This window comes from Balearica regulorum, chromosome 3 (genome assembly GCF_011004875.1).
Source record: "Balearica regulorum gibbericeps isolate bBalReg1 chromosome 3, bBalReg1.pri, whole genome shotgun sequence".
NCBI lineage: Eukaryota > Metazoa > Chordata > Aves > Gruiformes > Gruidae > Balearica > Balearica regulorum.
Genome location: NC_046186.1, coordinates 46,459,341 through 46,484,565, shown reverse-complemented (window position 1 = coordinate 46,484,565; position 25,225 = coordinate 46,459,341). Strand labels below are relative to the sequence as shown.

The following is a 25,225-nucleotide window of genomic DNA, read 5'->3' as shown; positions in this document are numbered from 1 at the left end:
AAAAGAATTTTATTTTGGTCAAGAATAGCTAGATTTCAGTGTAAAAGAAGAAATGCTTAGACAATGAAATCAATTGGCAGCTTACAATTTATTTTATAGCTATTCTGTACTAAGAATGAAGATAAATTCTTGTCTTCTACCTTCTCTTCTGTATTATATCAACTATCAGATTCCTAGGATGCATAATTTATTACAGAGCTATTTATTTATGATTTATTTACTTAATATTAATTTACTATGTAAATAACAGCAAAATTGAACATTTTTAAACAAATAAAAAACAGGTTAATGTTTTAACGTAACCAAAATTGAAATTATTTTCTTACCAGGAATGCTGATTTTTAATTAGCAGTTTTCCTAGGAGAAAAATTTTTTTAATTAAGAGTAGTGTCTTAAATCGAGGCAAAACTTTCAGCACTGCTAGAAAAGTACTGTGTAATTTTATCATAACTGGTCCTTTTTTCCCCCCATGCTTTAGTGGTACTTTCTAAATACCAAGATTTGAAATGGCAAAAGGAGAAATGGGTGAACGTATGGGATTTTTTCTTAAATTGTCCAAAAGAAGGATTCAGAATTAGGCAATAAATAAGATTGGTCTCAATGGTGAGATATACAGTTACAAGAAAAATAAAATGTGGAATTTAGGGATGAATAAAAAGGATGGAATGAGGATAAATAAATAATGGTAAGGAGTGGATAAAATGCCATTCTTTTTTTTTTGTGTGTGTCATGCAGAGCCAAAGTATGTCAATACAAATAATCTGTAACAAAAATAAACACAATTGGTATTGTTATAGCTGTCTTTGTAGCACATTAAATGTTTAAAGCCTTTTAGCTTTCAAGATGCTTTTTTCTTGGTAAAGCTACGTTAACCTTGTTAAGGCTGTCTGAATCATCTGATTCCAGCTCCTCTAAGAACAGAATAAAATGGATGTCTACTATAATCCAGTACAGAAAGTGTAAAGTTGCTGTATAAAGAACAAAATAAGTAATAATTCCTTAGAAGAAGCTAAACTTGGAAAGATTTTTTTTTTTTTTTTTTTAATGGAGAGTAGCGCTTTGTAAAGTTTAGACTACCTCAAGGGCACTAAAGCTTAACCTGTTAGATATTGTATTTTCTTTCTTAAATGGATCTGAATACCTTGTTAGGCATCTTTAAAATAAAGCCTCTCAGCTTTTAGCAGTGACCATGATGGTCACTGACTTCATGTCGGATTGCAAGACTCATTCATTTTTTAATGTGAAATTTTGTGAGACTTGTAAGGTAGTCTTCAGCTGTCTGGAATAGATGTCTAGAGCCATATTATCTGCCCTGCATTATGCAACTTGGCATCCTGCTTCTGTTTCATTCGGATACAAATCTCCCATAGATTTACTTTTGTGTCTGTCAAGCCTGTGCAGGTAACTTAAGGAATATAAAATCTGAGGCAATTATGTCTCAGATACTGAATCCTACCCTTAGAGCATTTATTGTAAGGTAGCATTATCTTGCTTCAGCACTCATTTTTAAAAAATAGCTCTCTAGGGTGCTTTAATCTTCTAGGATTTCAAGGTTTGTTTTACCTAGCAAGTTGGAGTTTAATTCATCTGGAATTGAAGCGACTCATTTGTAACCCTTCCTTAAGTGAAACATTTGGGAAGAAAAACAATACACAAATTTTGAAATTAACTATCTCACCACCTTTCTGAAGACCTTATTTAGTCTCAGTTGATAAGAAAGGCAGTACTGGAGGCCACTATGAATCTTTACAAGAAGGAAGTTGAAGAGAGGAAAAATTTACACTAAAAAAGTACACTAAAAAAACCCCACAGTTAAACAGAAAACAAAACTACTTGTAGAAATATTTAGAATTATGCAGTAGAAATTCCAGACAAAAATATTTTGAATTGCAAGCCTCCAGAGAGCTTGGGGACAAAGAAACAGGAAATGTTTTGTACAACTGTTTTACCTTTTTAATATGGAAAAAATAATAAGAGGGTTAGTTTTTAAAATTACACTGAAATGTTATACTAAAGCATCTGAGCCTGCAAGCATAGTTCTATGAAGTTTGCAGCATACATCCCTAACTAATTATGAAATTGCAGGAACTTTGATGACTAAAAAAAGATAACATAAATTTTCTGATTTCAGAAGTATTTAACTGGAGTTTAGTGAAAATACTTTTACAGATGTTTTAAGTGTAAAAATATCACATCTAATAATGTTTTAATGGTATTTTGTAAAGAAAAAATATTTAGTTCACTTTTTTGGTTCTGTCCCCAGCTCATAGTTCTGTTTTATGCATTTTGATACAAATTCATAAATGTCCCTGGAGGCAGGAACTAAACCCAGGATATACAGCCTATCGCTGGAGACTGTCCTTCTGACTTCAATGATATCTGTATCTAAGCTCTTCTCTAGCCCTTCTGAAAGTAGTTCTAGAACATATTTTTCATTGATATCTGTAGAAACTTCATACTCATTCAGTGCACACAGGAGGTAAGAATAATTGTTCAGTTCTTAAAAAACAAAGCAAAACAAACAAAAAAATTACAACATCAGTTAAAAATATCCTTATGTCAATTATACCGCTGTAGTAATTGCCGAAATCAACTACCTGAATTGTATACTGGTTTAAGACATCAGAAATATTGACTAGTTTTTCCTAATTTGTAGTGGAGGGATTCAGAAAGTGACTAGACAAGTAATTCAAAGAAAAATCCATTGCAGATTAATAGTCACTAGATCACACTGGGGACTGTAGTAACCAGGGGCTATGCTGGCAAATACCATTGACATTTTCCCAGTTTCTGTGCTATCCCTTTTGGCCACAGTGGGAGACAGTGTATTGAAGTAGTTGGATTTTTGGTCTGACCTGGAACAGTCATTTCTTGTATCACTTCTAGGACAGAACTGTGATAAATTTCTTTGAATACTACTTCAGCCTTTTCAATTAATTACCAATAGCTACTCTAATTATGGTGTGTACCTATAGCTTCATCTGGATCGTACTTCACTAGTTTATTAGACAATGGCATTATTCCTGTGCAGGTCAGGATGTGTAATATAGTGCCTTTTACATTTTGCAGGGCTTATTATCCTGTTTTATAGAAAAAGCATCTCTTTGTTAAGGAAGTTTCTTCACCCTAGGTTTCCCACAGCAGAGTTTCAGGCTAAATCCCATGAGATGATTTATTTGGATGGTACAGCACTTGTAACACCTCAAGCTGGGTGCCTCCACAGTGGGACCCTGACCAAAGAAATCCCTGGGCAATTACACCCTTGCAATCAAAGTTGCCCTCCCCTCATGCAACAGTTGGGACCAATAGTAATATTAGGGTCTGGGGTCTTCCCGTTCTTCGTTGAGTCCTTTCCTTGTCTCTAGGCAGGCCGTTTCTTTTTTTATGTCTAAGGTTGCTGCTTCTGCTGAGGGATGTGGCTTCCTTATTTTCTGGCTTGAACCAGCTCTGGGGTCGGCTTTTACTTAACTAGGCAAATGTTCAACAAAAGTTCAACATATGTAGGTGAAAGTTCACAGCTTGTGGCCTAAGGTTTTGGCAAATTTAGCCACTTATGCCAAGCTCGTTATGCCAAGTCTTTTGCTAAGCTTGACAACTAATGTTTCCCAACATCTCTTGTTTTGCTGGAGTATGTGAGGGTTGTATTGGTTAGAAGGTGGAAAACAGAAAAAATGACAATGGATTTTTTAATAATTTTTTTGTCTTTTTAAGAATTAGTGTTCAACTAGCTACTTGGGCCTACAACTGTGCCATAAAAGAATGTTTTGAGATTTGCATTCATATGTACAAATAAAGCTATACAAATTCATTCTCAAAACAGGAATATCCTGATGCATTAGTACATCTGTCCTAATTTGTACCTCAAAATACTTGCATTATGGTTGTACTTTCCCCCAGATGACACTGAGTCACACCACTTACTATAAGAGTTTAACATGTTCATTTTAACTTATAGCATTTTTTAGAATAAGTTGTGGGGTTTTTTTAAACCTGGAAGGAGCATATATATTGGAATTGCTGACAGTTTTACTCATAACAGAATGAACAGCATATTCATGCATGTTTGCACTTTTCAAATTTTAGAGAATGTTTTTGCAAGTGATTTAAATTGACTTTGCTAAACATTTTGGTGGGAAAATCGCTTTGAGCTCTGTTATATACTGTAGGTATAACATCAAACAACTTCTTTGAATCCAATTTATAGCTTTGATGTTTAAAGTTTTAGTCTAGAGCACAATGCAGATGTAAAATTGAAATGCTTAAACTTTTTAATCAAAGTTTCCACACTTCTGTAATATCTACTGAGCTTATTAGCTTGAATTGCTTTTAAAGGACACTGAATTATTTTTTTCATAATTATTCAGAGATTTTGACAACTTCTTTGCTGCTTATGGGTATTTCTCCACAAAAAGCATACTGAATATTGTACTTCAGTGATATGTGAGTTTTGATACCTTTTCTCAACTATGTGAATGATAAATTAAATAAAAGAAAATCCATAGTAAAAAGATTTCTCAGATTTTGGGGAACTGAAGCTCCCATCTTAGACACACAAATATTGTTCTCATCACAGTCTCATTCTTCAACTTTAAGTTTCAATTGCTTTATGTTTTTGTATTATATCAACAAAGTTGCTACATAAATAATAAGTGGGACAACACAGCAGGACAACCAGTCTGGGAGGTTCATGGAGTGCATTGATAAGAACTTCCTCCTCCAGTTGATAGAGGAGCCAACAAGCAGAGGTGCTCTGCTGTACCTCATACTCACCAACAAGGGAGGGGCTTGTTTGGGATGTGAAGATCAAAGGCAGCTTTGGCTACAGTGACCATGAGGTGGTGGTGTTCTTCTCCTTCCCCTGGAAATTCTCATGTTTCCCTTCTGAGCTTTCTTTCCTCATGACACCTTATTTAAGAAACTTTCCCTCTCAACCATCATGTAGCTTTCCTTGCTCTTGATGTATTTTCAATATCTCTAGTTCCTTATTATCTCTTCTACCTCTTTTTTTTTCTATCCCTTTGTTTCCCTCTTTTTACCTTCTCTCTAGAAATTGGAAGCAAACAAGTTCAGAGGTTTCTCATCTAAAGCCAAATGCCTAACTGTTACCAAATTAGGAATTTTTATGTGCTTGGGATCCCATTCTTAATGAAGAAAATTTGAGCAGTTGGGGGGAGGGCAAAAGCAAGGGTGATAACTAATGACCTAAAAACATCTGATTAGATCTACATATATTGTGTCTAATGGTAGCCCACTGTAGTTCCTATATGTGTCTTTAGGGACTAGAATGGCATTGGCATTTCATTTGGTTCTTCATCTCTCATCCTGAGTGACTGCTGTTAGTCTTTGATGTTCCTTATATAGGCTAATCGAGTTTGTCAGCATCTTCTATTACAGGATAAACCAAACAAGCTTACTGAAAACTTTTACAATATTTTTGGTATTTCCAACTATAGTGTTGTGGGGCTCTTTTTGCTGAACTTTCTAATATTTGCAATTGTATGTCAACAAAACCAGGTATAGAAATTTTGTGTTAGTTTTGGTTGTGGCATATACAGAGGTAGATCGTTTTCTTGCTGTTGCTCAATTCTATCCTTTTTATACCTCTAAGGAATTACATGTACTTAATTTGCTAACACATCATCTTTGGACCTTGCATTCAGGTGCTTTTTCATTAAGTCCTCAGACAAACCTCTTTATAGTTGCTGCAGGATTCACTTGTTGCTATAAGAATGTTTCCTGAGAATATTGTCTCACTTTGCAGCTGTGGCCTGTTTTAGAATAAGCTAAATTAAAAGAAATTTAGCTTGAGTGGGACCATCAACCTGATGAGACCATCAACAGATTTATCTGTATGGCTGATGAATACATCAGTTATATTAATTCTGCCAATCACCTGTTCTTGTCACCAGTTATTTTTTTTATTTACTGCATATCATGGATAAAATTATTGAATAGAGTCAGGCTTAGAAAGCAATTAGAGGCATCCCTTTTTAATTGCTGTTTTTCAATTGTACATTCTCTTTAAAATCTGTCAGTTCATCAGCTTGTGATAAATTCAATACATGTTCGCTTGCTATTCTGTGATGTTATTTTTGAAGAGTACGGTGTGCAGCCGTATGTCTAATGCCTTACATGAGTCTAGATCTATCTTGTATTTCTTCTGGCAACCTTGTAGTTGTGTAAAAATTACTTTTTTTAAAACAGCATACTTTTCTTAAAACAAAACCTAATCTCCATTTGTTTGGAAAATATTATGTATCAGATATTTGAATTAGTCTTCAGAGGCTTTTCTATTACTTTGCATGGAAGTGATGTCAAGAAGTCATTCTGCATGTCATTTTTTATTATTGATATGTGAACATTTTTCCATTTTCATGATATTTCATGGAATTTAAAAGGTAATAGTGATTGTCATATATTTTATGCTCTTTCATAATATGGTAAAGCAGTTAAACTGATTTCTAGAAGGGCTCATATTTCTTTTTGTTTCTTAGTTTGGGAACAAAACAGTAAGCATCGCATGAAAAGGCATTCTGTCATTCAAGAAAAACTGACACGGCACTGTGCAGGGCATAGAAATCTCTTAATAGGTATATTCAAAATGTCATTTCTTAAGGCAAAGTATTGCATACTTAATATTTAGCAGAGGGAAAATAATACGGCTTCGAATAGTGCTTTCTGCATGGTTACATTTTTTCAGTACCTCTAGATTTTTAAATATGTTCTAAATGGAGGACTGAGATCACAGTATTTTCAGGGTTCATTGGAAGCAGAGTAAAACTCATTTATAAATTTACTTAACTAGATGGTTCCCTAGTAACAAATGCATTCTGTGCAGAATGTTTGAGTTGTAGATAATGTCCTATGTAGAATCTTCAAAACACTATTAGTAATTGCCTTTTTACTATGTTCTTTCAATTTTGCAGTTTTACTATTTTTTCCATTTTTATTTGCAAAACTAGGAAATTACCACCTATGTGGACTGACTGACAACTTCTTAATTCTTTCATTAGACAGTAAACAAGATATCAATAAACAAGTAAACACTGGTAAAACATTCTAACAAACTTTCTTCTTAGTCATTTTGAAACACCTTCAATCCTTTCTTCTTTTTTGTTTAATGTTCTAAGAAATCCTCAGGTTTTTTCCCCCCTTTCTTTTTCTCCTTTTTTTTTTTGATAATGGGAAAAGCATAGATCTTGTGAGAGGCTGAGACTTAGAGCCATTCTGTGGTAAGGGTGGTATCTAATAACTAATGAGAATCCTGGTACACAGTACTTCATTCTTACCACTGTTGAGCGGGGAACTCAGGAACCTAAGTTGAGAATTCCATCTTCTTGCACATCTGGACTAAAAACTAAGAAACCCTTGTGTCTAATTTTCTGTGTATCTGTAGTGTAGATCTGAAGGGCATACAGACTGACTGTAGAGGGTGTGTTGAAGGGATCCTGGGTCATCTGAATATTAGATTAATTTCTAAACAGTGGACAGTTCTTCAAAGATTAGAATATGTAAACTTGTCTGCTTCACTTAATTCTGTGCTCAAGTTGAACAATCAGGGATATGCTTTCCAGCTTGATTGTAATTCATTCTGTGAATGTGATATTTTAATACATGGAAATGGGAAGTCTGCCAAGATCGCAAAGTTCAGGAAGAACTTTAGAAGTCAGATAAAAGAGTATCTCTCTGCATACTCTTTATGCTCTCAAGTGGCAGCAGTAATGTAATGAGATGATATGCAAATCTTAAAAACTATTAGGAAGAAAATGATCCTTCTGTGATCAATTTACAATCCAGAGAGGCACTTCCCATACCTGATCCTTTATCATTTACAGTGTAAATGCAGATGATGCTTCAGTGGTTCTGGATAGCTATCTTCTGTTTATTTTTTCTGTATACGTGGAATTTTATGGTGTGATAATTGTGTTCTGTGAATGCGTATGGTGAACACGCTGACAATTCTCCACATGCCATCGTGAATGCTTCCGAAGTAGATATACTAATTAGAGATGTCAATTAAATATAGTTATGGCAATTTTATTTCTTCCACTGTAACATCAAATCAATAAAATATAGTAAAGCTTTTTAAGAACATGATGTGCAAATACTGTGACAGTTCAGTTTTCCAAAGAAAGCCTTGTAAGTTCCAAATGTTGCTCATACTTTTACTGAGATAATTAAACACATATGAAGATTAAAATGTTTGAGATTGAGTGCCAATAGTGAAGTGCTGTGTACTACCAGCCAGTGATAGGGAATGTAAACAGAAAACTTTGTCATCCAAAATGTCTTTTCAGTAATTTTTTCTGCAATCTCAGGAAAAGACTATCTGTTCATAGTGTCTTGTATATGAAGCTATAATCTCTAATTTGGACTTCTAGGACCAAATAATAAGTGATCCAGCACACGAAAAATGTTAATGTTTGACTGAACTGTATTTACAAAGGGCATCGGCACACTTTCAAGACTGACTTTTCTTTAGAAGTGTCCGAGAGCAAAACATATTAATGCTTGCTCTTCAAGGGAAGGTCAGAAAAGTAGTTGAAAAATGTATGCAGAGAACTCTCTTCTAAAAATGTGTTAGAATTCTAAAAGCCATTATGAAAAATAAAGTCTCTGTAGTGCTTGGATAGATGAATAATAGATAAATAATTGAAACTGAATTGTAATCACAGAGAAGATGCAAAAATAAATCATGTGTTATGGTTGCCTATGCAGGTAATTTTGTTTTTCTATCTTGTAAGTTTAGCACAGTTTTAGTCACTGCTGTTTGTATATTGCCATGTAAAATTAAAAGAATAAACAAAACTAATTCTGTATATGCATGTGATGATGTGCAGACATATGGGGTTTAGTTTACAGTTTGAATTTGATATGAGCATAAAATAATTGGGAGAATTGTTATGATACATTTTGTATTTTAGGATAAAGATTATTTTTTAATATATATTAATTATTGATATTTTGTGTTCCTAAGTGGATATAAAAATAGATGGTAAAAAATAAAGATTTTTTTTTGGATGGCCTTGAAAGAAGTTAAAGAAATTGATGGAATGATTTAGAGTCTTAATAGTCTTTAATTATGAAGACTAACAAAATGTTACTATAGAGCAAAAGACATTATTGCCTGATTTCTTAAAGCACTCTGACTTGATTTTTTGGTTTGATATAAATAGAAAACCAGTTGTCCAAAGAATTTGTAAATTTTAGATTTATAAATTGAAAAAAATTATGTAGGCACTATATACACATGCACAAATATATGTAAAGTATAATATGAAATATGCAAAAAATTATTTTGTTTAAAAATGTGCTATGCGTATTAGTAATTTTAATTACTTGCTTGTGTTAACTCTCTGCTGCGGTTTTTCTGTGGAGTTGTAATTCGGGGGTTTCAATCAGCTCTTTAACTCCAGGGCCAACTGCCAGATCAGTGAAGTTAAATGGCTTCTTTTTACACAGGTTTTGAAAGTGGCAAGTCTCGGTAAACTGTAACTCTTCTCGAGGCATTGTTTATATTTTGAAAGAAAACTCTGAACAAACAGCTTACAGTTAATTGCTGTAAAAATTCATACTTCCATAGTTATTAAGCAGAGTTCTTCGTAATTGTTTAAATACTTGAAATGCTTTCCTACCTTCAGATGGAACTGAGCACATTTTCAAAGTTGTGCTTTCAGGCTCCTAGGAGATTTGAAAAAAATTGCTATTGAATTTAGCAAAATCAAATAATGTTTTCCAGATTGGAGCTCAGTTACACTTTCAGATTGTTGTTCTTATTATCAGGTGATTGTGAACAAAGTACAGGATAAATACATCAGCAAGTTTAAAAAAAAAAAAGTGTATATACATGAAGTAAATTAAACTTTTTTTTTTACCGGGTGCGAGTGCCCGGGCGCTGGCAGCAGCGGGGGGCTGCAGGGGCCTCTGTGAGGAGAGGCCGGGGCTGCCTCGTGCCAGACACAGCCGGTTCCAGCCGGCTCCAGCCTGCCCACCGCGGGGTGGCTCAGCCCCACAGCCACAATGGAGAGGTCTCTGTAAAAGCGTATTTAAGAAAGGGTAAAACCACTGTGCAGCAGTTGAGAGATCTTTAAGGTCCCTTCCAACCCAAACTATTCTATGATTCTATGAAGTGTTTAAGATAGCAGTGAGGAAAAACATGTGAGAAACAGCCTTGCAGACATCAAGGTCATTGCAGGAGGTGGTGCTTCAGTGGACGGAGCCAAAACCAAACCAAACGAACAAAAAAAAAAAAAGACCACCCACTTCCCCCTCCCCCCTAAAAAAACCACCCTCGAACACCTCAAAACTGTGTGGTTGGGGTTGACTATAGCCCTTAGGTCACCACATAATCCAACTGCAAAAATATATAATGCAAACATTTGAGCCATTAAAAAAAAAAAAAAAAGATAGAAAAAGATGCCTGTTACAGAGAACCAGAATAGATTGTCTAAGAGCATTGTGGAAAGGTCTAAGCAAAAGCTAAGACTGACCAATGACACAAATTACATTCTTTTCAGAATTGTGGTGTGATTTGGACTAAAGAAGAAATGATACCAAATTATCTGTCCTAGTTTTGCCTATAAATTGGATTATCCCTTCTTAACAAAGCCAGTTTTACTGCTATTGTTCCTCCATGTCAGTTAATGACTGCTAACCTTTCGGAGGGCAAAGGTACAATAAAATAGAAAGATGAATAAGCAAGATTTGATGGAATTGCAGAGTGCTCTGGTTTCTTCAATACAGGATCATCACTAACTCACATCTATTGTTCACCTTTCGTAGAGCCTTTCTTTCACATTACTGTTTTATAAGGGATGTTTTAAAACTCTGTTCTTGATTTCTTGGCATATAACAAGATCTTTTACCGGTGTTCTGTTTTTTAATAGGTTGAATCTACACAAAGTATGATTAGGATTTTGGGCCTTTCAGCTACATTACCCAATTATCTTGATGTTGCTACATTTCTACACGTCAATCCCTGCATTGGACTGTTCTACTTTGATGGCCGTTTCCGACCTGTACCACTGGGGCAAACCTTTATAGGAATTAAGACAACCAATAAGGTAAAGAATCACGAATGCCAAAGAAAGGGCTGCTCTGTGTTTTGATCATGCTTCACGTATGCATGTGTAGGAGGTACTGGTTTATTATGCTACAGGTGTTTCGTGGACCATATTTTCTTCTGTATAAAGATATATATAATTGAAGGGTGCTTTAAGAATCATATTTCTTCAGTTTACAATACTTGTAAATAGGCATTGTTGTAAATGGATACAATGGTATCTAGCTTTGCCTTGCCCCCACTTTGCTGCTAAGTTTTTTCTTGAAGGAGAAATCATCACCCTCAACCGCAGAGTCACTGTGGCAGCTGATTCTTCTGCCTTTCTCATTTCAGTTTTCCATTTTGATAGAAGCAGTGATGCCTCTTGTTTGGGTGTAAGGATGCATGAGGACTGTTATAAGAAAAATATTCATTTATGAAATCTGGAGAGATATATATTAACATGACATGCATTAATACTAGTTGGGTATAAGTTATTGATGAAAACCTTAGCATGCTAAGCCATTAACTATCATATGTGCACATTTGATAGAAAATGGATTAAAGTAGTCCCTAAATAAGCTTCTTAATTCTTTGTGCTCTTGCTCATTTTGGGAAGCATTAAGGCCATGATCAGGTATAATATTCTTATTAAAAAATCGTAAGTGTAGTGCCACTTGACACGTAAGTTATAATTCTTCAGCAATTAACACAAACACTTTTCCGTAAGATTTCCCATGCAACTCACTAGCTGATAATTAAAGTTTATATAGCTTAACTTTTAGAAAATCTTATTCTGCCGTGATTTAATTTAATAGAAATCAAAACATTTTCAATTAAAAGTTAATCTCATAGCTTAATCGATAATAGCTGCTCTTTTTTTTTTTTAAATGGACATTGCTTTCTTTACAGGTTATTTAAGTAGTTCATTCCATCTGCAGTGCAGGAAAGAAACTTACTTTACAACTGTAGGGAGCCATTTCAAGTCTATACACGCAAGAATAGTTTACCATATGGTGCTTACCGTGATTTGCATATTTTAACCTTCATTAATTGTTTCAAGTACCTTCACTGTTATTTGCTGTTGCTTTTCTTTAATCTTTTCCTGATACTTGATTTGAATATTTAGTTTATTTCCACGTATAGTAAGAAAAAAGGAAAGGCTCCATTTCTTCATACTGACTTTAGAATGCATTTGTGATTTAAAAATCAAAGATATATACAAATAATGCTATACAAATTGAAATTATTATAAAAAACACTAAGTTTTCTAAAAAAATACCCTGAGGAGATGAAGAAATATTAGGAGGTAGCAGTTATTCTGAAATGTGAGTACCTGGCAGACTGTTTTGGTAATACTACACCCAGTATTTCTTTTTGATTTTCAGAAGAAAGTCATTACAGATTTCAGAGTAAAATACATTCTGCAATCAAGATAATACACTTTATAGCAAACAAAAAGTAATATTATTAAGCCTCTTTGAGAAAGGATTCTATTCAGGATAATACTAATACTAAAGCTGCCAAATTATTGCTAATATCAATATCTTTCTGGTCTATATGAGAGGAGGAAAGCAATGTACGAACCCACAGAATCAAAAGCAGTTCTTGCAGAATATCAGCAAGGGCAATCAATGCTATGTCTTTATCCACACTGAGTTGCAAGGAGCTAGAAGGCTGTTAGTTTAGGTAGATGCTTTGCCACAGCTTTCTGGCATCCTTTATCCAAAAAAACCTCCCAAAAAAGTTGGAGCTGATCAGTGATTTGCAGAATCACATGCAAATTGTAGGCAAGCTTTCAGAGGCAAGGACAGCATAGTGTATTTATTATGCAGAGAAGTTAGACAGGAAAGCTCTTAAAAGTCTGTACATTGAAACTCTTAGAGCCTATGGGACCAAGTTTTGTTTCTTCGGTCAGAGGTCTGTTAATTCAGATATTTTTCTTTAGTGTCAGTTATTTTTCTTTTGCATGTTTATATTTTCCTCTTTAGGTATAAAGGCAAAGAATACATAAAGTTATGTTCATATGTATGTGTGTGTATATATATGTCCACATGTGCATTTATGCATTGTCCATGTATGTTTCTCCTTGATGATTTATAAAATGCTAACCTCTCATTTTCAGAATAATTAGACTGGCTACTTGTCTCTTGCACACATGCCCATATTGTCTCATCTTTTTATTACTATACTTGCATGATTCCAAATATGAATGTTCTCTTCTTCCCCTAAAGCTTTTTTAAAGCTGTGGTTTTCAACTTTTGGGTATTCTAGATAACTACAAGTACTAAATTGCCATTTTTTAATTTTTACATGCTTTGCTCTTGTAAAACATTTCTTTGTGTCCAAAAACGTTGTTTATAAAACATGAATGCACAAACAAAGAATGGAATGACTGCTCTGACTTTGAACTTCATTTATTTTGATTCGTAACAATCTTAATACTGAGGTGCATTCAAGTAGATACATACTATTGTGGTGCCTTAAAGAAATAGAAAAAAAATCTTTGCAGTAGCTTGAGTACTTTTTATTTCAAATGAACTCTTTATTTTGGAACCTTCCTGAAACATTTTATTTATCCATATTTGGAAACTGTGTACACCGTACTTCCACTGTTCCTCATGTATGACCCAACTATGAAGAAATTTCTGTGTTCTGTGGCAAAGAAGCTGACAATCAGTAATTTCCTGGGTATCTGCAATGTAAAAACGTATTTTATTTTACCAAATGGAAGGACTTAATGTTAGGTAAGATGATGTATTAAATGGATATTTCATCAATATCCTGTAGAAGTAAGATTCCTTAATATGAAACAGATAAATTAAAGAATAGGACTGGGTTACATCTCTTTGGTCATTAACAAAACCAACAAAATCACGTAATAAATTTTCTATCCTGTGCCCTGTACAAAAGATAAGTATTTTGTCTACTTATTTTCATGTTCTATTTCCGAATTTAAGAATACCAAAATGATATTGTTAGGAATGGGAATCAGTATATTCTAAATTTAATTGCATAATGACATTTTTCTTTCATGGATCACTATCAATTGCTTGATCGGTAATAGAAAATACATAAAGATAGAAATGCATTTAATGTGAAGTATGATGTTTGTTTTTCAGGTGCAGCAGCTGAATCATATGGATGAAGTATGTTATGAAAATGTGCTGAAGCAAATAATGGCTGGACACCAGGTATTTATTTTTTGCTTTGCTTTGTACTCAGAACGTTTATAGATAAATTAGTTTTGATCATCATAATGATGTATTAAGAAATTATTTTTTTATTATTATTTTGAGATGTCACTTCAGAGGTCATCTCTAATCTTGAAAAAGCTATAGAAACGGCATGTAAGAAAATCTAAACAGGCTAAATAATGTTAGCTTCTAGCTAAGGTGAAAATTCCTGGTACTTTATATATCCCTTAAAGTAATTAATGTATATTTATGTCACTTTTTTAAAATGACAAGGCAAAGTAGGTCAGTGCTTTAGAGACCTTACACTTAGGTAAATTTAATGATTAAAGAAAAAAAGAGAAAAAATACAGCATTTAGTTATTAGTCTTAGCCTTTCCCATATCTTTGAAATTTTAGTGTCTCCACTTAGAGATGAGGGATGAGAATTAGGCAGTGTTCAAGACACGGTGCACAAGTGCTCAGCATCTGTCATTTGAAATATCTTGGGTTTTGTGTTTTGTTTTTTTTTTTAAAGGAAGTAATCCTTCATTTTGCTTTACAATAGAGGTTTCTGCAGTGAATTTTCAAGTCTGATATTGCCCTCCGCTAAGATGTGGGCTTAACTTACTTGCCTGAATAATTTATCATTCTGTTATTATTGTGCTGCTGAATCACCCACACACAATGCCTCATTTTTGTTAGAACTTTGCACATACAGCAGTGTGAGCAGTAATAGTTGTAGCAGGGATGGCACCTGTTCGAAGCAGGAACAAATGCTAGTGCACTATGAAGCTTGAAGAGGCTTTTCACTAAGTAACCTATATATAAAAGAGGGAAACTCTTTCCCACACAGTCACACTAAGAATTGAACGTTTTTCCCTTTTCACATAAAATTCAGATGGTGGTGTTTTTTGAAAGATGAACAGTTGGTTTATGACTTGGGCGGAAAAAAAATACTTCAGCAACAGCTTCTTAGTCCTCCTGCTCCCCCTGCTTTAATGCTGTCATGCTTTAACCCCAGCCGGTAACTAAGCACCACGCAGTCCCTCCACCTCCCTCCCTTTCCCCCCAGGATGGGGAGGAGAATGGAAAAAAACCTCGTGGGTATAAAGACAGTTTAATAGGATAACAAAGGAAGAGAATAATAATAATAATAATAGTAATAACGATAAAACAAGTGATGCACAAATCCAGTTGTTCACCACATACAAAAGAAAAAGAAAAAACGAAAACAATCAGATGCCCAGTCTGTTTCTGAGCAGCAATCCCACCTCACAGCCAGGTTCCCCAGTTCTATCCAGAGCATGACGTTCTATGGTAGGGACTATCCCTTTGGCCAGCCTGGGTCAGCTGTCCTGGCTGTGCTCTCACAGCTTCTTGTGCACCTGGCAGGGCCTGAGAAGCTGAAAAGTCCTTGACTTGGTGTAGACACTACAACTACCTAGCAACGACTAAAACCACTAGTGTTGTCAACATTATTCTCATACTAAATCCAAAACACAGCACTATACCAGCTATTAGAAAGAAAATTAACTCTATCATCTCAGCCAAAACCAGGACAAACTTATCTTCTCTTGTTGATACCAGTTACTGTTGTTACATTCAGAAAACTTGCATGAAGATTACCTGTGGAAATGCTGATATTTTCTTGAGTGAAGATTGTTAACAAAATTTGTTGGCAGTACCAAAGGAACTTTTTCTCCTCGTTGTCAATTATGCACATACCTAACCAAATTCTTAACACTAAGGTACATTTAGTTGCTTATCTTTCAATTCTTCTTATGTTTTAGTGTATTTTCACTTGCTACAGATAAATCTACAATTAGCAGATTCTTTAAATCAGTATGTCTAAATGAGTAACATATCTTGGATTCCCATCAGGAAGTTGCATGCTGTTCCAGTGTATTTGTTACACCTTTCTTCCTCTGTCTTTTCTTCACACTGAGGAAAAAACTGTTGACAAACATATATAATATTATTTGAAAAATTCAAGTACAATAAGTTGTTTAATTCTACCAGGAGATGTTTTTGTAGCTTTCCTTGGGAATAGTTTTAGTTCCTGTACTAGCAGCTGAATGCATGAGTGTTTTAAGGCATGAGCTACAGCTGAAAGATGTCAAGTGAAAAACTATGTAGTCTACTTAATTTTGCAGTTTCAGCAGCTGACACAATTGCTGATCTCAGTTTCTGAAAACTGTATTTCAAACCAATAACCAAATAAGGAGTGTATTTTCAGACAAAGCAGAAATGTGGTTTCCCTTGCTATATAAATGTTGATTTAGTGTCAGACCGCTTTGGTTAATTTGATTCAATTGATTGTAAATGTTAAGAATTTTCTTTGTTTGAAAATGTTTGTTCTGCTGTGATGCAGAATTCTCTTAAATACAGTCTAAATACCAACCAGTTACACTGGACTTCTCTTCAGAGTATTTAAAACATGGTCTTGATTATTATTGGTCTTGATAGTTATGAAACTAACATTCATATCCTGAAATGAATCATATACAAACACTGGTATACAATCTTTGACAATGAAGAATCAAGCATATCAGCTCATTGTATAATACAGTTAATTATAGTATGTAGTATTGTACCACATATTAGGGATTTTTCCTTTTACTGAGTATGCTATGATAAATGATCTAATTATTAAACCAACTGCAGATGTTAAAAAAAAGGGGGGAGAGGGGGGAAGGTCACATAGATATATCTACATTGAAATGCCTCCTCGATAGTGGAAGATGAATATTAGGAGCAAATATAATTAATATTACTCTAGGAAGGTTTTCTTTAGTGTCTTTTCACAATTTTGAGAATAGCCTTTGATCTTCTAAAGTTATCACCTTCTGTCGATTGTCTTAGTTTTTAGAAGTCCATTACCTGGTGTCCATGTTCACCATAGTCTGTCACCGTCTGTTACCTTTCTTAGCTTGTGTTATCCTTGAAATTTTTGTTTATTCACATTCTATGTGTGTAAAGTTTTTTTGCTTTTTTAACAAAGCTGTGGTTATTTCTAATTATACTTCTTAGAAAGATATATTCATACCTTCCCCCCCCATACTGTAGAAAAAATTTCCACAGCAGTTGTATATCTGTATGGAATTCAGGAAGTGGTTGGAATTTTATAACTATTCAGGCAGTAGTGTGTGACAGACACAGATCTCATTAGCAGTGCTCCAGAGAGCCAAAAACGTACCTGTTCTGTTTCATACTGAAGCGCAAGAAAGCAGTACCAGAATCAGAGAACAATACTTTCCCTCTTCTAAAGTTCTGTGAGTTAATGTACACCTTCCTGTGGCCATCAGACTTTCACAGTGTTGTCTCTTTTATTTACCAGAGTCTTTGGAATGTCTTGATAAATTAAATTCAATGTTGTTTCTTTATCTACTGTTCTGTTAACTCGTTTTCAAAGAATTCTAGCATGCCAGAACTGAATAATTTACTCTCATGGAAGTCATGCTGATGTGTTCCTGTCATATTATAGGTTACAGTGTGATGCTTGACTGCAGTTATATGTTCATGTGTTTTAATAGATGTATGTGTGGTTTCATTTTTTAAGACTAAGGCTGGTAGGAGGTAGTTGCATTTTACAGGCATGTGTTTTGACAGATGGAGAGAAGCTTTTTATGTTGATTTTTCAACAGTCATCCTCTGCAAGACTTCAAGATCTTCCTGGCTACTGGGAAATTAAGAGTTGGTGATTCAGCCTTTAATTTTGATCCATCTGCTCAAACTAATGAGATATCTCATTTGTAGGCTTCACATTGGATTACCAAATGCAGCTGAAGCTATAACATTTGTCTTATAGCACAATTCTCCTCCTCTTTAACTTGAGGAAAGATATAATGATAGATGGCTTGCCCTACTGAGTTTTCTAGGGTTTTTGTTACGGAAACTTTTTATCGTGACTGAGGAAGTGAGATCAGAAAATGTCCCAAAGGCTTCCAGGTGCTTTTTAAGTCAGTGTGCTCTTTTTGTAGGATTACTAACAATGTAGATCTTCCTTATGAGGTTCCTCTGTCAGATCGTACCTCTTAAGACTGCTTTAAGTGAGAAGCTCTTGTGTTGTTAAGTCTGCTTTCCTGGGACTGTCCTTCTGTGCTCGATACTAGCTGGTGAATATTTTTTTCATGTCATACTTTTAGTTGACTATGTTTTTACATTATCTGAAAAGATGTTAGATCATCTTGGACTGATTTGCACTTTTGGAGTTTTATTTCTACCTCTTAATAAACCGAACATTCGTAAACAAAGAAAAAAAAACCACCTGAAATTACACACTGTTCATCAGAGAATATGACTCCATGCTCAGTTGCAGGTAGAGTATTTTTGCCAGCATTTATCTTCTGGAATACTGTTCCCTTGAAGACTGGGTGAAGGATCAGTCACAGAAAATTATCATTCTCTCAAAGTGGAAAGTCAGCTGTCTCTTGTCAGGCAGTCACCAGTAGTGGGCCACGTGCATTAACAGCACTAATTCAGCTACAGAGCTGAGAAAAACTTGTTCACATTTTACAGCCCTGTGAGAAGGACATCTAATGGCGACAAGTTCTGGGGAGTGGGCAGCACCCTTCTGAGGCAGCCTGTAGAGAACCTCACAAGATCAGCAAAGACAGTGACTGGAGACCATACATGTCAACATCATTTCTATAATAAATTGAAATGTTGCATTACTAGCTAGTTTAGGACAATACATATCATACTGTTTTTATCTTCACAATGTGTGAGGGGGAAAATACTTTGTCATGTTATGCTTTGAGAAACACCATAGTATTTTTAGGAGTTTTGAGAAATTACAATATGTGTAAAGGTGGGGTTTTTTTCCTCTGAAACGTATCATATGTACATTTTAACTTTACATTAAATTCCTTTATCTAAAAAATATGCAGCTGTTGCTCTTTGACAAGGTTCAGTTGCTTAAGTTAGTATCCTAGAGAATTAACTCTTTCTGACTCTGACCATTGCTGCTGTTATATATGTTCCCATCCATTATACCTCCTGCTGTTGCTGATCTTTTGCTGTTTTACCCCACTGCCTTGGTTACCAAGAGATCATGTGTTTCTCTCGTTGTCCCCGTCACCTCTTAAATACTTTTGCTGCTATAAATTTGTCAGAACCTTACTGTTTGCCTTTTTTTTTTTTTTTTTTGTGGTCTGAACGTTCTCTCTTGGTCAAAAACAGTAAAAACCTGAAATTGCATAAGATTTCTTGAGATATCGTTGTTAATTTCTTGCATTATGAATTAGAAGGGGAGTTGCTGAATTTCTTTGAAAGCTTTCAGAGGAAGTGCTTCCTCAAACTGCACTCATAAAACTCTCTTGGTTTTGCCACATTCCCCAGACTAGTCATCTCTTCTGTTTCTGCAACGTTTTCTTTTGTTTTTTTGTGGTTTTTTTCTCATAGCTGATCTTCTTTGATATTACTTCAAAAGAAGTCCTGTGTTCTCTTTGGCCTTTGTGTTCTTTCAGCAGGTCTCCCATATTTATTCTTTGCACCTAACTTTCCTCTCTGGGTTTTTTTCTGACCTTCAGTACTCTGTTACTCTGCTTGTCTTCAGCCACAGATATTTACGTTTTGGTCCTGATTCCTTACCCAATACACTTTGCTTGTTTGCCAGTTTGGCTGTTTATTACAGTTTTCAACTTGGAGTGCCTTTGACGTTCTCTTGTCTTCTGAAACCTCTTTTCCTTTTTAAGACAATGAATGTGTCTGTTTTCTCACTGCTTTTGAGAGTTTTCTGTGTAACTCTGAGATGACATATTGTCTGTTTTAATTTTTGTCCACTAGCTCTGGTACTCACTAAAACTCTTTGAAAGTTCATTTTCTCACTGCGTTTGGTATTTTCAGTTCATAGCAAAAACTGACCGTTCAGTGGAAGTTCTGCTGTGGTTCTCATTGCCCATGCTGTCTGTGCAAGCATTGAGGCTCAAGGTGCCGGTACTTAAATACTGAGGAGACATCATGGCTTTACAACAAGTGGTTTCAATAGTCAAGGAAGAGCTTTTCTGGTGGCCAAGGTGCCAGGTTGTCTGTTGCAAAGAACCTGGATTTTTGAAACAGTAAATAGCTGTTGAAAGCCTTACCACAACATCCAAAAGTGAATGCAGTAGTAGTATTCCTACATATTTAGCAACAACTCCTGTTAACTTGAGTGGAGCAGGCTTTAGGAACGGTAACCCAGTGGCGATATCACAACCTTTTCAGAATTAACATGCTGGAAATCTTACTACTGGGATGAAAAATGTAGAGAAAAACTACGAACAGCCTTATACAAACCATCAGTTCCCCATGATGCACTATGGGTGGTGATTTCAGACTGCCCATTTTGTGCTTAGTTCAGGTATATTTAAGAACCTTTTGAAGAAAAGTACTTTTTCAACTACCTTGTTAGTTTCTGAGCTTTTGCTTTTCTGATTTGAACTAATTTCTTAGGTTTAGCTGGCTGCTTCTGTCTCACCGTTTTGCTTTTGTATTGTCTAAACGGCATCTGATGTACCTATGACAAGGTTTACCTTTTATCTTTTAAAATGAAATTTGGAATTTTTTTTTCATGTGCATAATACAGCCATGTGTACTTGTTAAATTTTTAATCAGTGTATGCATTGGGTGGTTAGTATGCAGTTTTCTGGAGATCAAGCTTGCTTTATTAATTAGAATTTATGTACTTAATTAAAATGTTATTCTTTACCACTGTTCTGCATTTACTTCATTAGAAGTAATACTGAGATGCTGCTTTTTTTTTTTTTTTTTAAAAATCTTGGGATAACTTCTAAGTATCACCTTGCACAAGTTTTTAATACTCTATCAAATCAGGATTTTTGATGTCAGATCAGAAGCAGATTACACTTGAATTTATATAGTCAAAACTAGTTCTGTGCTACATAATGTACATAAAACATTCACTTTGTCTGTAATTGTTCTCTATTTACAATAATTGACTTGAACTTTGCAGTACTAAGACGTGTCATCTTGTTTTTCTTACAATGCTATCTTAAACCAAAAAAGAAACACTGAGTAGTTATTTTAAATCTATTATATTAAATTGTCAGAAGTGAATTTGGCAGGTATTAATTTCATCTGTAAAAATGATGGATTAAATATCTTTATTATCAGTCTTCCAGCTGTTATTTGGTTGCAGAAGCCGTGTGAAGATAAGAGCTTAATAAGCTTAGTTACTGCAACTGTTCACAATGCTTTTATAGCTGTGTCATAAGATAAGATTTAATAAAACAGTATTTTCTTCAGGGTCTCTCTGGAACTTAGTACCTTGAGAATTAAGCTTGTCCTAGAATTTTTCCTGGGTGAAATAGTGTTTATAGCACACTTTGGACAAATAACTCTGAAAAATGACTGGATTTGTTAGAATGTATTCTTTATCAAGAATGTTTTTTTTTCTAGACTTCCATCTTACAGCCTAAAGAGTTTATTTCAGTCTCAGGTTTTGTAACTCTTATCCGTACAGACTGGTTCTACTTCATCATCTGGTGTAGCTTATTTGCATATATACTTGTATATATTGCTTCTATATTTATATATGCACACATACACAAATACACAAGGTAAAGTGGTCTGGCAGGATAGCTGAATTATGGCTGATCATTTTAGATGTGTCAGCTGATTAGCTGAAGACTTGACTACTTTGGATAGTTTTCTGTAGAATTTCTTATGCAGTTTTTGCACAATTAGAGCCCATTTGTATGTATGGTTTAACAGAATCACAGACAAACTAATTCAGTGATGGTGCGCTGGTTTTATGTTCTGCATCTTCATCATTTATTTATGCAGTTCATTTTCACAATAACTGCCTTTTGCAATTTTAAGGATATAATAGTTAATATAATCTTATGCTTGAATAAATGTAACTTTGTATCTTACTTTAATTAAAAATAGTATATTGATGTCCTGTGTAGAAGATATGCTTCAGAAATGTTATATACCAGATGTTTCATCTTATTGTCAAATGATATGTATGTACTGTTTTCCTCTATATTTTCTGGTCAAATCTGTTTGGCTTTAAACATTTCATACCTTGTCAGCTGAGTATATGAACAGCTGAGGAAATTGCTGGAAATGGATGCTATAGCAAGTTATGTATATAATAACCCATTATTCTTCAATTAGGTAGCCTTCTAAATGTTCGTGTGCTATATTTCTGTGCCTTATGCTAATTTTTGCATATATGCGTTTACATAGTAGCTTGTCTGTGTATGTGTACTCAGGTGTTCATGATGAATTTGTGTAGACCAGAAGCACCAGTTTAATATCTTACCATTAATTATGAGTTCCCAAGGTGTTCAGTTTATGTCTGTAGTCTTGCACAGCTACACAATAATGTCGGTATTGGTAATACAACTGTTTAAGGTAGCAAGTGCTGCTATTTAAAATTCTTATTCTTCTGATATTATCAATATACATTGAATCATTAAAACAAAAAAATCAAATTTAATTCCAAATAAGTAACTCCTTATAGCCTAAAATTATATTTAAATGAAATAATAAATAGTTACAGCTTGAGCCATTTGGCCTTTTGTGGATGACCTAAGTGTTAAGTTGCAGATGTACGGCTTAGAAACATGGTAAAGGCAGCTTCACCAGTCTTGCAGCCTAATGTGACGAGTTTTACTAGCTCCATGTTAAAAGCTGTTTTTCAAACATGGGACTGCAGAACATTAGTGGTCTAAAGGATTGTGGGAAGTTAAGTCTGTGGATCCCTGTTCATATTGCTCTTCGGTAAGAACTAAACGGCAAGGATAAATGATACTCCAGAAGACGTGTTGAGGATTGTCAGTGGCCCAAAGTATTTGAAAATTCTTGCTCTGTAGCCCTGAAAGAAGTGGATTAGTGTGCTTAGTTTAGATAGAATCAACTAATAAACTTCCTGATTATTGTCAAAACTTCTGTAAATTATTCAAAATGTAACAAGATAACTACTGTCCACGAAGACCTTATGCCTGTCACTGACTTTTTGACAGGTGTTACCAGAGAATCCAATAGTAATGTCATTAGTAGGTTTTAATTTGAAATATACAGTAATACAGGATGCTATAGAAAATAAGTTATTTTGAGGAATCCGTGAGGATGGGAAATAAATATTCTTTATTAAGACACTAAGATGCACCAGGAAATTCCTTTATACTTCTATTCACTTTCTGGAGTATGACATTTCTCATATATGTAGTGCTGTGGTATTGATAGTTTTCTTTGTGGTTACTCAAGAAATGACCCCAGAATATGTTACATTTGTATACTGTCATGTATTTAATCATGAGGTATTTATAATATTCTTATGTAGGAGAGGATATCTTAGAAGAGCTAGGTATATAAGGTATGGGTTTATGAGGGACATTCTAATTGTTCTAGCACAGTTTACTATTGTTTGCAAACTATTGCATCATTTAAATTCCTCAGAGTAAAGTTTCATATTAAAAATATTGCTTATAGTTGAAGACAGTTCTTCACTTTTTTGGTGATGTAGAAAACCTGTTGATTAGGGGCAAAAAAAGGCTTCTGGAGAAAGGTCTGTGTTTTTAAATCAGTACTGATAAGAAGTAAACTAGAAAACCTGACTGTTCTGTTCTGTAATTGTTTAGTACCTTTGTTTATGTTGCTGCATCTTACAAAACCAGAAGATATAGAGGTTGACATGGCAAATTTTCTTGATCTTTTTCTTAAGTAATGGGAATAGATATGAAGATTTCTCCAGTATCCTCTATGTTCCTTTTCTTCAGTAAAGCTGAATAGAATCTGCTTATCACTACTGGCTCCTGGGTTATTTTTTCATTTTATGGATGGTATACATATAAGTATAAATAATTGTAGAAACATAAGAAGAGATACGGTAGACATGAAAAGTCTTATTCTGGAGTGATAGTTGTCAAAAATATAATTTATGATAATGTAGAAACCTATTTTATGGTACAAAGTCAAAATATTTAATGTCAGAACAGGACAAAGGGAAATGCTTGAAACAAATTATTGCATGATCGTGTTTTTCTAAAAAAAGATGCAGTGAAAAGCTGCTTATAATTTTGAATAATAACTGTCGTTCAAGTCCATTGGCATCTGCAAAAATGCAATTGTTAACTGCCTAATGACATATATTTGCATAGTAATAGACTAGCTAGTCCTGCTTAATTTTCTATACAAGAACAGATATTGCTATTTCTATTTTTATCCTGTCAATTAAAATTCAAAATAATTTCTACTACCTGTAGGAGTCAGTGAAGTATTGTTTGTTTGTCTTATTGAATAATTTGTCCTCTACTTTAATTTTCACTCTATTCATTTTTCCTCTGCATTTTGTCATATACTTGGCTAATGCTACAAATTGAAGATAGCATAGATCCCGTTATGCTGTTCTGAAACAGGTTTCCTTTAGTGTCCAGAATCCATATTTAAACATTGATTCCATAACTGAGCATTTATTTTATAGGCCATCTAGTATAATTCAAAATATAATAAAACAGATCGTAAACACAAGTGCTTGCAATTTAAGTAATTAATAATTTAGAACTTCCTAATGTAAATTAATCAGACAAACCAATCAGCATACATTAGTGGAAAATGTGTATAACTTGCATAGGTATAAAGGAAGAGTCATGAAGTTTCATATAAGCAAGTACTTTTTACTCAGAAGCATCTTCCCATTAGTGTTGCTGCATGCACTCTGACTGTTCTTCAGAATAAAGGTTTGATATCATCAGTCTCCTATTTTAACACTAGAGGGATAATGTCAAACTTATGGGTCCAGAACTGCTTTATCCATAGCTTTGAATGGAAATGACACCAAACTCTTGTATCTTTCATTTTTGCATAGTGGCAGAAGACACAGTGTCATCTTTTACATGAGCATAACTGAGTGCCTCTCTGAAATGCCTGTGCACTACTACATGCAGCATATGAAACAAAAAGGAGAAATTAGAGATCTACACCAGTTGCTGAGCTAAGATTGTATTGAGATCAGAGATATGATGCAATAGCTCACATGACTGAGAGCTGCAATGGGTGG

At 34.5% G+C, this 25,225-nt stretch overlaps 1 protein-coding gene across 2 annotated transcripts in view; it reads left to right on the top strand.

Annotated features, from left to right (window-relative positions):
* The window catches only part of ASCC3 (activating signal cointegrator 1 complex subunit 3), a 283,293-nt gene that overhangs the window by 107,938 nt on the left and 150,130 nt on the right, over nt 1–25,225 (top strand). For both annotated transcript variants that reach the window (XM_075747786.1, XM_075747788.1), the window contains exons 12-13: nt 10,887–11,063; nt 14,164–14,235. In XM_075747786.1, coding sequence (XP_075603901.1) covers nt 10,887–11,063; nt 14,164–14,235 — 249 coding nt within the window. The remainder of the gene's footprint in view (nt 1–10,886; nt 11,064–14,163; nt 14,236–25,225) is intronic.